Source organism: Psammomys obesus, unplaced genomic scaffold, assembly GCF_907164565.1.
Source record: "Psammomys obesus unplaced genomic scaffold, mPsaObe1.curated_primary_1811, whole genome shotgun sequence".
NCBI classification, from domain to species: domain Eukaryota; kingdom Metazoa; phylum Chordata; class Mammalia; order Rodentia; family Muridae; genus Psammomys; species Psammomys obesus.
This window is the reverse complement of record NW_026595981.1, coordinates 11,639,020-11,653,386: the sequence shown is the minus strand read 5'-3', so window position 1 is coordinate 11,653,386 and position 14,367 is coordinate 11,639,020. Positions and strand designations below refer to the sequence as shown.

At 41.4% G+C, this 14,367-nt stretch overlaps 1 protein-coding gene across 1 annotated transcript in view; it reads left to right on the top strand.

Annotated features, from left to right (window-relative positions):
* The window catches only part of Dhx40 (DEAH-box helicase 40), a 34,130-nt gene extending 31,372 nt beyond the window's left edge, over window positions 1–2,758 (top strand). The window contains exon 18 of the mRNA XM_055620411.1: window positions 1,381–2,758. Coding sequence (XP_055476386.1) covers window positions 1,381–1,520 — 140 coding nt within the window. The 3' untranslated portion in view covers window positions 1,521–2,758. The remainder of the gene's footprint in view (window positions 1–1,380) is intronic.
* The last annotated feature ends 11,609 nt before the right edge of the window (window positions 2,759–14,367 follow it).

Below are 14,367 nucleotides of genomic sequence, written 5' to 3'. Positions count from 1 at the left end.
TACTTGTTCATACTCTGTGTAGCCTGGCTGTCCTAGAACTCATTCTCTAACCCAGACTGGCCTTGAACTCAGAGATTTGCCTACCTCTGTCTTTGAAGTACTGGGACAAAAGAAGTGAGCCATCACTGCCCAGCTCACTGTTTTGTTTTTTTTGTTTTTCCAGGTTTTACTTATTATCTTTGTTTTACCAAATTTTGTAACTTATTATCTTAGAAATTGCATTTTTCTAGCAGGTTTTCTGAACTGTTAGGACTATAGATGGAAGATATAAATAGTTAGGGTAATGAACACAACATAAAACAAAATTAGCTCACATACACTAAAAGCTTGTCAATAAAACTTCTTGAGGCAGAATGATGAATCATATTATATTTATTTAACATCCCAGGGAAAAAAGGGGTGGAAAACGTTGCCCAAGATGTCACAGAAGGGTTTGTTGTTGAGACAGTTTCACCATGTCATTCTGTCTGACTGGACAGTTGCTGTGCAGACCCGGTGGCCCTGAGCTCAGAGGTGTACCTACTGCTGACTCCAAGCATTGGTACTACCATGCCTGGCCCATCAAAAGGTTTTCAAAAATGGTAACTACTAGGTGTTTTAGTGCAATGTTATAACACTGCCTTGTATGCTTGAATTAGGGCTAGTTTTTCTGACTGGTTAGCCTTCATGGACCTTTTTGTTACTGTTGTTCAATTACATTTTTTTATGTGTGTGTGTTGTGTATAAGTTTGGGCAGGAGACAACTTGTGGGAGTTAGCTTTCTCCTTTTACATGGGTCCTGGTGATCAAATTCAGGTTGTCAGCAAGTGCCGGTATTTTTTGTATTGTAGTAAAGTATATACATTGTACCACTGAGTTCATCATCCCTACTACCTGTGTGCTCTTTCAACTAGACTTTGACTAGACATTTAATTTCCCTGTTGATCTTTTGTTCTTTAAAAAAATATTTGTATGTATGTGATGTGTGTGTTCATGTGTAAGCACATGCATGTGCAAGTCAGAGGACAACCTCAGTTATTGGTACGTGCTGAGACAGGATCTCTGCTGTTATGAGTTTCAGGCTAGCTGGCTCTGGGGCACCTAGGTATTTTTCTGTCTCCACCTCTGATCTTACAAGTGCATGCTACTGAGCCATCTCCTCAGCCCTTTTTTCTTAATGTTGAAAATAAGGTGTATGAGCTGGACGCGGTGGTGCACGCCTGTAATCCTAGCACTGAGAGTGGTAGAGGCAGGTGAATTGCTGTGAGTTCGAGGTCAGCCTGGTCTACAAAGTGAGTCTAGGATGGCCAAGGCTACATAGACAACCCTGTCTCAAAAAAACCAACAACAACAAAAAACAAAAAGAAAAGAAAATAAAGTATATTTTTGTACTATTTTCAGATGGAATAGCAAAAGAAGTTCTAAAGAAAATGCAAAGAAGAAATGATGACAAATCCATATCAGATGCACGGGCTCGTTTCCTTGAGAGAAAGCAGCAAAGAATCCAGGACCACAGTGACACACTGAAGGAAACAGGCTAAGCAGTGGATTATTTAATTCAGGAAGTAGGAAAGCAGCCAGGAAATGTGCTTCTGTTTTGCCAGTTATTTCAGACAGTATTATCAAGAGGAAGTGGTCAGCAGCTGTTCCTAGCCTGCCTCTGAGCTAAAGCAAATCAGAATTTATAAGTTGCATCTCATCAAACTAACAAATAACAGTTTAAAATAAAAGATTGGGTTGTATAGTTATAGGCAATGGGACATGAAACCAATGAAAGATGATACAAAAATTTCCTCACTTCTGTTTTTCTGACCTTAACTGGTATCAAACGCTGTCACCGAGATATTTTCAAAGAACACTGAATTGTGTTTAATCAGCGTGTATTCCATTTGCATTGAAGCATTAAAGATTATTTTCCTTAAATCTCTTCAAGGCCTTCTTATTGCTGTTAGAATAGTGTTGTATCAGGTATGTGACCATTTCCTTCGAAGGCTGAACTTACATAAGAGGATTTTACTCAGCAATACTTAGATGTCTAACTGTTTAATTGCTCCAGAGCTTTATAGATATTTAAAGACTTAATTAGTAAATAAAATTGCCTATGGCAGGACTTTTTCTTAAATTAATCCTAATCCTTAAATTGATTTTTTGGGATTATACAAATTCCTTTTTATATAAAAGTATATTGTTTAAAACAGTAGCTATAGCCATTAACCAAAGGACAGATGTGTGTGTGTGTGTGTGTGTATATATATATATATATACATACACGTGTGTGTACACATTTATGTGAATATATATATATGTGTATACACACACACACACACACACAGTTCTTTTTAACTGTTCCTACATACTTGTGTCTGCCAATGTATGTGGGTATGACAGTGCTTTCAAGCAGCCCCTCCTACTCTTTTGACTGCGGCTGCTTGGGTAGGACCATTGAAACAGCTACTATGTTAATCCTGAGATGGGATTTTGAAAGCAGCCAACACTTCACTAGTGTTTTAAGTTGGAGCTTTGAGGCGAATATTACACTCAGGCCATACTCAGCACTTGCCTACTCTTGTTTACTGCCTTGTATTGTAATTATGTGTTTATATGTCTGTCTTCCTCATTAGATTATATGCTCCTTGGGGGCAGGGTCTTTGTCTTTTTTTCACCTTTGTATCTTTCATGGCACCTAGCATCATGCTTTGCATATAGTAGTCACTCAGTGTTTGTTAAATAAAGCTATTAGTATCATTAAAACTCAATAAACAGTATGTGGATTTTTGTTTTTGGTTTTTGTTTTTCTTTCTATGTAGCCCTATGTAGCTTGGCATTATTATATAGACCAGCTGGCCTTGGTCACGGAGTTATCCTCCTGTTTCTCTCTGCCTCTCAAGTGATTTATATATACTTGGGCCACTATTCTTGACAGGGCTTTCTATCTTAAGTCTATTTTATTTTATTAAGTAATTCTATCCTTTGGTATTGAAAAAGTTTTAAGTTCAGTAGTTAGACACTTGGAGCCTTTCTGGAAAATTGGTGATAGCCCAAATCTTCTTGCTTTTCCTTGAAGGTTAGTAGTGATTATTTCTTTGAATGTTTACACCATTGGGAATCTGTTTTTTAAGGTCCTTTAGTTCTTCTGGTTTTTCTTTTCAGGTGTATGTTATCAGTACATTTCCTTGGAAATAGGATTGTGGGTAGATTCTTGGAATGAAAGCTGTTTTATAATTTTTTTAGACGTATTTTTATCTTCTGTGTATGGGTGTCAATTTGTCTGCGTGTATGTCTATGTACCACATGTGTGGCTGGTGCCCCTGGATGCCAGAAGAGATCATTGGAGCCCCTGGAACTGGAGTTAGAGTTCGAGCCATGTAGGTGGTGTGAATTATCCAGGGTCCCCCGGAAGAGCAGCTAGTGCCTTTTTTTTTTTTTCCTCAAGACAGGATTTCTCTTGTATAGCCTTGGCTGTCCTAGACTAGCTAAGTAGACCAGGCTGGTCTCGAACTCACAGAGATCTACCTGCCTCTCCCTGAGCACTCAGATTACAGGGGTGCACCACCATTCCCAGCTGCAGCCAGTGCTTTTACCTGTGGAGTTCCTAAAAGCTCCTTTAAGTCAAAAAATATTAATCACATTCTACATCTGTAGTCCATACTCAGATTTCATTAGTTGTTCCAATAACCTCTTTTAATCTTTTTTAGATTGAAAGTAGACTGGAGAAATTCACAGAAGAGAGGGTGGGTTTCTAAGGAAGGAATATGCCTTATACTCTTTTAATGTTGTTTATTTGTTTCAAGACATGGTTTCTCTGTGCAGCCTTGGCTATCTTGGAACTCATTGTGTAGATCAGACTGGACTCCAACTCAGAGATTCAACTGTCTCTGGCCTGTGTGTGTGAGTGTGTGCGTATGTGTGTGTTGGGATTAAAGGTGTATGCCACCACCTCCCAGCTATTAATCTTTTAGATTTTTTTCCCAGTTTGAGATTCTGAGATTCAGCCAACAATTCTTTTATATTTAGTCTGTTCTTCCTCTACCTGTCCTCAGATTTCAATCTGGAAAAAACAAAAGCTGTAGTCTTCAACTTTACAGCATTATTTAAGAAAACAAAAAAGCTGAGTGGTCATTTTATATGGTATTGGTTTGGCTTTCTCTCCTTTCCTCAGACTATGTATGTACATGCACACCAGCCCATTAGTAGGCCAGGGGTTAACATCAGGTGTTAACTACTATTACTTTTTACCTTATTGTTTTGAGACAAGGTCTCTCACTGAACCTAGAGATCTTACCAGCTGGCTTGAATGGCTGTCCCCAGGAATCAGTATTTTACAGGTGTGCTGAGGATCTGAACTCAGGTCTTCAAGCTTGCACAACAGTCTACCCAGTCTACTTGAATACATAAGCTATCATAATCTCAGTTATCACAGCTGAAAGTATGTAGTGTTTGCCTTTATTAGTGATTCTAATCTTTATTATAAGGTTTTTAAGCAAAATTTCTTCAACCTACTTCTTTTACAATTCCAAAATATTTTGGGGCTGGAAAGATGGCTTATTACATAAAGGCACTTGCCAAAGAAGTCTTGTGGAGCCTGAGTTTGATTTCCTGAACCCATGTAACTAAAAGAGACAACCAACAGCAAAAAGTTGTTTCTGACCTCCATATATGTGCCATGGTACACAAGCCCACAGAAACATATCATACAGTAATACATATATACAGTAATATTTCCAATTTAAAAATAATTTGAAGAAAAGCTACTTTAGGATTATTAAAATGTTGCAAACCCCATGGATCCATGTAAATTGGTGATTCGAGTCAGCTTATGGATGTAGTTTTTGTTTGTATGGAAACATTGTCTTGTACAGCCTAGACTGGCCTGAAATGATTCTGCTTCCATTTTCCAAATGCTGGGATTACAGACATTTGCAAACAGACCTGATTTTATGAGGTGCTGGGATTGAACCCAAGGCCTTATAAGTGTGATCATTTTACCAACTGAGTTATATCTTCTTGCTCCAGGTACTTTTTAAGTTATTTTATATATTTACCTATTGGTATTATAAGGAAAAGCATTTCTTGAAGAATTTTCTTGAGTGATTTCTAGGTACATGTACCAACACAGAGTTAGAGAGCTCAAGGGACACATTTGCACTCACACACACACAAATCATTGCACTCAAAGGATGTCTTGGTGGCTAAGAGTATTTGGTGTTCTTCTAGAGGACCAGAATTAAGTTCTTAGCATCCACTGTCCTCTCTTGGTTCTGCATTCACATGCACTCGAGCAGAGAGACACATTTATATATATGTGGTAACACCTGCCTTTAATACCAGCACTGGGGAGGCAGAAGCAGGCCAATCAATGTTTGAGGATGGCATGGTTTACATACATCTTGTCCCCTACCACACTCAAACCAAAAACCTTAGGGTATTTGAGAAGGGTGATTAACTGGTTTACTTGGTGCATAGAGCATATATGCAGGAAAGTAATGATCTGAAAAGACTGAAGTCACAGATCATGGAAACTTGGGGATTGGAAACTGTGGAACATAGGGATTTGTTAGAAGGGAATGACATTACAGCTTTGAGATAAATGTGGTAAAGGATAAAATCCTCTCAATTTCCATTAAGAAGATTATTAAGGGAATGCTTGATCTAGAGAAGTCATGAAGGTGAACAGAGGCGTTAGAGGGGCTTACTCTTGAAAGAATGGGAATTTGCCTTCAAATTACTAAATAAAGGAACAAAAAGTCATGGTAGAAAAAGTACACAGTCATTTCATTAAAAAATTTAATCTTATCAATATTTAAATGCTATTTTTTTGCAAGAAAAGTTCTGAGATTTCCAGTTTTTCTTAACAGAACCAGTGAGACAATACCAGGAATATGCAAACATGTCATTTTATTTTGTGTGCTTGTGTTCATGTGTGGGCATTAGTATGCTACAGAGTGCAGATTGTGATCAGAAGGACTACTAGGAGGATTTGGTTCTCTCCTTCCAGTATGTGGTTACCAGAAATGGGACTCAGGTCATCAGGCTTGGGAGCAGGCACCAATGTTGTTTAAAAGATGGAAAATCCCAACCATTCTATTTTACCAATAAAGACTCAGGAGCCAGATGCTGGGGTGAAAATCTGCTGGATCAGAGAGGCAGAGAAAGCACCAGCCTACCTTCCTTCTCAGCTCAAGTCTGCATGGAAAAAACCCAAAAGACTCCCTAGCTCAGCTGACAGCCCAGGAGCAAAAGGTCAAAAAACAAGAACAAACAAACAAACAACTCAAGGCCAAAAGCTCGCTAGCTCAAAACCCAAAAAGCCAGGGAGCTGAGGAGCTGAAGCCTAAGCTAAAGCCAGAGCTTGAGCGAATAGCCCTTTCTTCTCCATGCTGTTTTAAATAACCCTCAACTCTGAGTCCCACCTACTCTCACACCTGTCAGCTGTCTCGCTCTGCCTCTCGACCTAGGATTAATTTAAATCCCATCTACAGGAAGCTCTTGGATTAAAGGTGTGTGCTAGGACTGGGTGAACCATACCATACTCACTGGTTTACAATTAAAGATTAAATTTGTGTGATAGGGCTCAATCACACCAAAGAATGCTTTACAGTTCACAGTTCTGGGGTTCACAATGGGATCAAATACCCTGCAACATACCAGTATCCACTAAGCCATCTCACTGGCCCCACCAAATTTAAACTGCAATCTTCAGTCAACGATTTTCAAATAATCCTTATTCTTTGTCCACTACTCCTTTAAACTTAAAATATGAATAGAAAATTTCCCTTAATTTTGTTAATGATTGCTCAAAATGTGTCCAGATAAAACCCATCTGTGTTCCCTAATGTAAGATTACTTGACTTTCACTTAAAATATATGAAATGGGATTGCTTAATCCAAATTCTACCTTAGCATCAGATTGGTGTTTGTTTACAGGAAATACATGTATACTTTGGTTTTTGTGGTACTGAGGATTGAACTTTGAGTCTTGTGCATACTAGACAAACACTCTCCATCAACAGACATTCCCAGCCCCTGAAAATGCACTGATTGTTTTGTTAATCCAGGTGTGGTTATTGGCATGCTAACACAGTCTTTAAGGGTAAAATAATGAATGAATATAATGGTTGGAAAAGGTAAATGAGTTTTAAGCTGGTTTATGAAGAAATAGGATTTAACCAAAACAAAAACATTAGAGAAAAGGTACCAGAGTTAAACAATGGGAAAGATTTTTAGTGTACTGAGAGAGGTTTAAAAGGAGTTTTACAGTTTCAGCCTGCATCTTGGGTAAACAGTCGGTCAAATAATAGTTTGAGTGTCACTCATTTTCTTGGAGTCTCACAAGACTCAAGTTCATTATGTAGCTGAGTGTGACCTGAAACTCCTGATCCTGCCTTTACTTCCGAAATTCTCAAACTACAGGCATGTACTCCTACACTGTAGTGCTAAATATTGAAGCCAAGGCTTCATGTTTGTTAGCTAGGAACTCTACCAACTGAGCTACGTATTTACAGCCTGAATGCCTTTCTTACGGGGGGGGGGGGGGGGAATTAAGTCTGCTGAGATTTTCCTTTTGTAGTATGTAGTACTTACATCTGTTATTGTGTGCCAGTGTGCGCCTCCATTTAATTCCCTTTAAAGAAATAGAATTTTTAAGCTGTCCTTAGTAAAGAGTTTCATCCTACCATATATGATCTGAAGGCTGAACTAGATGGTAATTAAAATTACAAAGACTATATATAAGAGCTGTTTTTGTCAGATTAATTTTTATTTAAAAGCTTCTTTATATTTGTGTAGAGAGGGAACTTAAAACAGAACCTTTTTTATGCTCTTGGTGTTAACAGGGCTGGCTGAGAAAAGAAAAATCTGCTGTAGATCTCTGCACTGGTTACTTCTGTGTTACTGTGATAAACACCATGATCAAAGGCAACTAAAGGAAGACAGAGTTTATTTTGACTTAAGGTTTCAGAGTCATATCAGTCCATTGTAGACACTATTTTTTTAAACTATTTTATTTTGGTTTCTTAAGCCTCTACCTCCCTTTCCACCCCTTATCCCTTCTAATACCTTCTAACACCCCAACACTAGATAGGAGAGAAAGCAGCTTAGTGAGGAGAGGGGGCAGAGTTCTCTTTGGTTCCTTGGGGCAATACCGATCTCAGTCGTCAGGATGTCCATCACTTCAGCAAAACCAACAAACAGCAAACGCAGCAGCAGAATGAACCAACAGCATAGCATCTCTCTTCCTTCTCGGTGTCCCTCGAAGCATCCTTTTCTCTCTCTGAGCTCTGGTGTCTACCCTCTCAGAGTCCTCAGAGTTAAACTAGCTCCAGTTGGCAAAGACCATGTCTCTCATGAGATAATTATCAGCGCTGGATAAACTAAAAGCAGCTCCACATCCCACACTTGGGATTCAAATGAAAACCTAACCAGGGCACAGTAGTGCACGCCTGTAATCCCAGCACTCTAGAGGCAGAGGCAGGCAGATCTCTGTGAGTTAGAGGCCAGCCTGGTCTACAAAGTGAGTCCAGGACAGCCAAGGCTACACAGAGAAACCCTGTCTCAAAAAAACCAACCAACTAAACAAAACAAAACCTAAACAAACAAACCTCTTTATATAACATAACTGAGTTTTTAAAGAAACCAGAACATCCACTACAGTCCATCATGTCAGAACAGAAGCATGCCAAGTGACAGGCATGGCAGCAGCAGAAGGCCATTACAAACATTGTAATAGCAAGCCTGAAACATAATGAACTAGAATTAGGAGAGGCTATATACTCTCAATGCCCACCCCAAGTGACATACTTCTTCCAGAAAGAATGTGTCACCTAAGCTTCCCCAAACCTCACCACCAACTAGGGACCACATATTCAAATGCATAAGCCTATAAATTATGTACTCTCATTTAAAGTATTACAGCTTATATAATGAATACCATGAATTTTTTAATCATTACAGGATCATGAATAGAAGTTTTATAGTTGTATTATTGGATATTAAATTCGATTACTTAGAATATGAGGAACCAGGAAAGCGAACAGGTATATAACGTCTCCCCCCCCCACCCCATACAGGTTTTACTGTGTAACAGGCTGTTCTGGATTAGCTTTGTAGAGCAGGCTGGCCTTGAACTCACAGAGATCCACCTGCCTTTGCCTCCCTAAGAGCTGGGATCAGGTGTACGCCACTGATCCTGACTCCAGACTTTCCTTCTCTTGTGCTCTATGTTTGGTACATATTGTGACGAAGTGACAACGAAGTTTTTACTATATAAAAACTTCATTGTGATGAACATAAGACTTTTAAGATTCAGAATTGCTTTCTTATACCAATTTTCTGAATCTTAAAAAAATATGTGTGTGCATGTATGTGCAGGTGTGTGCGTTTGCTTGCAGAGATGGTGTTGGATCCCCTGGAGCTGGAGTTCCAGGTGATTGTGAACTGCCCAAGGTGGGTGCTGGGAACTGAACTCTGATCCTCTGGGAGGGCTCTTAGCCGACAGCCACCACCATATAAATTTTTAAAATCATTTAACACCTGCATATTTGACTTTAGAGATGCTGAAAAATATTTAAAGGCATAAAGTAGGTTATAATTCCTTAAAACTTTATTACTGATTTAACCAAAACTTCACTAAGTTTCAGTTTATTCTGCCCTGAGGTAATGAAGGTTTACTACAAGGCATATACACTGCTACTGAAAACAAACCTTTGAGTGTGACAAAACTGACTGTTGAAGAAACATGTTTGCGGGTCACACTTGCTTTGACCTGGAGACAGTAATAACTCTAGAACATGAAAAAGACAGTTCAAGATATTTAGAACTGGGGGAAGGAGCTAGGGAGATTACACAGAAAATGCTTGCTATGAAGGTATGTAAACAAGAGTTTGATCCTCAGCACCCTTATTTTTTAAAAGGGAACTTTTTTTTTTTTAAATCTGGGCATGGTGGTGTGTCTTACAATCCTAGTGCTTGGAGGCAGAAGAGTCCCTTCAGCTTCTAGGTCCCAGTGTGAGACCAAAATGAGGTGGATTGTTGCTAAGGAACATCTGAGGTTGACTTCTGGCCTCCAAGAAAGAATGTGTGCATATGAACATTTAAGAAATGTGGGCGGGAACACCAGGCAACAAATCATTCCCTTCCCTTCCCCTCACTGCCTTTGCATTCAACAGAGCCCCTCTTAAGCTTTTGTGACTGGGAGGGAAAAGGATGTTACTGACACTTATTAATCATCAGGGTTAATGAGCTTCCACAATGGTCTATGATTCTATTATTATTTAAACCAATGTTCTAAGATGACTTTTGGGGGAGAGCTGTTTTAAAGCAATCTTTTTTTTTTTTTTTTCTTTCAAGACAGGGTTTCTCTGTGTAACTTTGGCTGTCCTGGAACTTACACTCTAGACCAGACCACCATCACCTGGTTGGGAGAGTTGTTTTAAGAACAGGGTCTTACTCTTTAATCCAGGCTGGTCTGGAACCTCCTATGTCTATGCTGGCCTAGATCTTCCTCTTGACTTAACCTTCCAAGTAAGTGCTGGGATTAAAGACACAGCCCACCACACTGCCTGAAATGACCTTCTAAGAGAATGATTCAAGCTACTTCCTTCCCCTACAAGGTTCTGTTAGAAATTACAGGAGGGACCTGTTTAATGTGACCAGATTCAAGGTTGGTTCCCACAGGGTTAGCATTAGCTTTTCATTTTCACTTGGGAAATACTTGGTGCTCTTGAGGTGAATATTCACCATAGATCTTACTGCCATCCCTAACACATTATAAAAGCTTGTCTATACTACATGATGTTCAAGAAAACCTGGACAGTGAAGGTTATTTTGCTTTGCAAATGTTTTTGTCCACCCCCATCCCTGTTGAGGAACTTTGCCTGAAGTGTGCTCCAACAGAACTGAAACACAGTAGGTACTACATTGGCCAATTTCTGAGATGCAAGGAATATTCATTTTTAGTGGCCAGTGCTAGGATTCTTTTTTTTTTTTTTAATCTTTCATGAAAAGATAAAGACCCAGTTAAATCCTGTTGGGATTCATACCAGTAGTTCTAAGGGGCTGAGATATTTCAAAGGTACTGTTTAATTGGCAAAACCAGTTATCTGTGTAATTCCAAAGTGTCTCCTATGGTTTCATTAAAATCTGAATTATATTTGGTAAAAAAACATTTATAGAGTTCTGCTTTCAAATTAATTTTGACTGTCTGAGGAATGTCTTTATTCTGTGTCTTTTACATTGCAGTTAGCTCAAGCTGTTTTTAAAAGATTGGGTTTCCCATCAACACACAGTTTCTCTGTGTAGCCTTGGCTGTCCTGGACTCACTTTGTAGACCAGGCTGGCCTCGAACTTACAGAGATATGCCTGCCTCTGCCACCCTCAGTGCTGGGTTTACAGGGGTGCACCACTGCGCCCCGCAAGAGGTCAGTTTTTTAAAAGGCTTTAGTTTGGGGACTGCCTTAAAATGAACAACTATGGAGGAATCCAACAAAAGGGTTGGTTTTTTTCTGGGGGTGGGGGGAGGATATGGGGAGAACAGTATCTCTAACTTAGGCTGACCTTGAACTCCCATCAATCCTGCCTCACTCACCGAGGTGCAGTGATTACAGCTGCTGTGCCTGGGTATCAGGTTTTTGTTTTGAGGCAGGGTCTCATGTAGCTCAGCCTGGTCGATATAAACTGCATTGAATTCCTGATTGTCCTTTCTACACCTCTCAAGTGCCAAGTGCTAGGATTAATGATGACATGCACCACCACACCCGGCCTAAAAGTGGTGGGTTGTCTTGTTTTCCAGGACAGTAATACATATTTAAGAGTTGAGTTCCTGGCATAAAATATGCAACTAATGAAGAGCAGTTTTCTTGTGTAGGTTTTGAGAAACTACAATTCCTCAAAATAACATAGTAAGCAATGTTTTTGTTAAAGTTTAATATTCAAGGGCCTACTTATTGTTAATTCTGTAAAAACAGCTTCAAATTTAGCATGGCTTTACTAAAACATCCGGAACGAAAAGCCAGGGTGATGAGTCATGCATTGCAGTATTCTGTTCCAGGTAAAAGAATTACTCTGGACAGCAGAGCTTATTGGGTTATCTGTTTTAAGGCAGAACCTAAACCCTTGCCTTTCAGGTACAGCTTAGGAAACTCAGTCTTTCTCCTTTCTCCTGCCTATGTGCTGTCAGAAATTTGGAGTGCATGATCTCATAAAAACACCTTTTATTACAATAAGTTACTCATCTTTAAAAGGCATGCCAGTTTGGGGGCTATAGTTTTGGGGAACAGGAACTTGCTGTTGTGGTGGGACTGTCTTGGACTCTAGATCCTCCTCCTCTGAACTCAACACTATGGGGATTACAGATGAGCACCATAATGTCCACAGCACTGGGTAACATCATTTAGACCTCTTTCCTATTAAAAAAAAAAAAAAAAAGCATTTACTGTTTAAGGTGCCTTTGCTAAGAGAAATCTGCTTAGTCATATTCGTTGCTTTTAGTGTTTTCCCAATACTGTCTTTCATACTTAGAATGAGAGAAGAATCTGGCAGTCCTATTAATAAGAAAAATGATTTGAGGTATCACAATCTACTTTTCTTCAGATTTGTGAAAACAACTCATTCTTGAAATTTCTGTGTGATGACACAGTGGTCTCATTAACCACATCTCAGGGCAACTTTTTTGATTACTTTTGCACACCAAGTAAATAAAATCAATTGCTCTGGGGATTTTAAATGTACTTAAAATTACAGGGTATGCAAGGCACTTTTCAGTAAACTGATCTGTTCCTGATGTAGCTCAGAATCCCAAATTCTGAGGGTGAAAATTCAACTGCAATTCGATTAAGCCACTGGTATTTCTGTAAAAACAAACAAACAAAAAAGCAAACAGTAATTTTAATTTAAAATCTGTCCACTTCTAAAAAAACTTCAAGCCTTTAGACTGGCATTAAAACGATCATTCCTAACGCTGCAGGACAGAGCACATTCAAGTGCTTGTCTTAATAGAATAAAAGTGAAATTATGCAAACACAAACCTACAATATGGTGGCAAGGCTCTTCTTCACCTGTCTCCGACGGCTTTATTACCTGCCAGATTCTTCTCTCAGGCTAGGTATGAAAGGCACTATTTGGGGGAGGGTTGGGAGACACTAAAGACAACTAAAATGACTAAGCAAATTCCTTCAAGCAAAAACTCCCTGCACAAAATCACTGCCTACCTAGTGGTGTCTTAGGTTCGTTAGGGGAAAAGGACATTGGAAATAATGTTCTCAAGAACTTTCAGGGGAATTAAACCAAAGATGAAAGACGTGGGATTGGATTCTTTAAAGCTTCCTCGTATTGGTGCTACTGTGAACCATTCCATCTTCTACTTTAGCAAGAGCTCCGGGGCGGCTGTTCATCGCTGATGAACGCTGCAGACACCGCGCTGCTGTGGGAAGACACGGGGCCCCGCTCTGGAAGTGCTCAGCACTGACCGCTCGGCCACCACGGGCAACGGTCCCACTAAGTGTATGGCTAACAGTGCACCCCTCCGCTGCAGGGTGCCCGTGGGCTCTCTCTCCACCCCCCTTAACCTCAACCTTTTAAAGACTTAGGGTTTGCTGTGGCCGAAGGCTGCCAATTCTCAAAAAGGCCAAGCCGACCTCCGCACTAGGCTGGCCCAAGTCCGCCAAGATGTCCGCGGAGGGCGCTCGCCGCAGCCAGCGGGGGCCAGTGCCCACGGGGCCTTCCCCGTCCCCTGAGCCGGTCTGTCCGCGGCACTCGGAGGGCCGGCGCCGGGGCAGGGCGGCCTGCGGCCCCGCTCCCCGGGGCGGCGCGGCCACCCACTGCGCGAAGCCGGGCGGGGGAGGCGCGCCGCAGCCGGCGGCCCGACGAGCGCTGCGGCGCGGCCGTTTCCCTGAGTCATCCCGGCGCCCGCCCCGCGGCCTCCTCCTCCTCCTCCTCGGGAACGCGCTGTCCTCACGCCCCGGCCGCCATGCCGGCAGGGGGCCCGCCGCCACCTCACCTCCCCCCCGAGACGGCCGCGGCCCTGCCCGGCCCTCGCCCTCCACTCTGGCAGCCGGCAACCGACCCTTCCCTACCCGCGTCACGTGCCCCGGGAAGTGCGTGGGTGGGCCCTACAGCGCCTACGGAAATGACGTCGTCTCCCCGAGTCGCATGATGTGGCAAAATGTTTAAAAAAAAAAAAAAAAAAAGCGGGGCGGGGGAGGGGAAGAGGGAGAAACCGGAGCCTGGGGAGAGTGATGAGTCTAAATAAAGTAGTCCCTCGGCGGCCCTGCCTCCCCGCTGGCGCAGCGGCGGATCGCGCTCCGCAGCACTGCGGCCCCGAATCCCTGCGCCCGGCCGCGGCGCGGCGCGGCGCGGCGCCCGTGGAAGGCTACATAAGGCGGAGGGGGTGAGGAG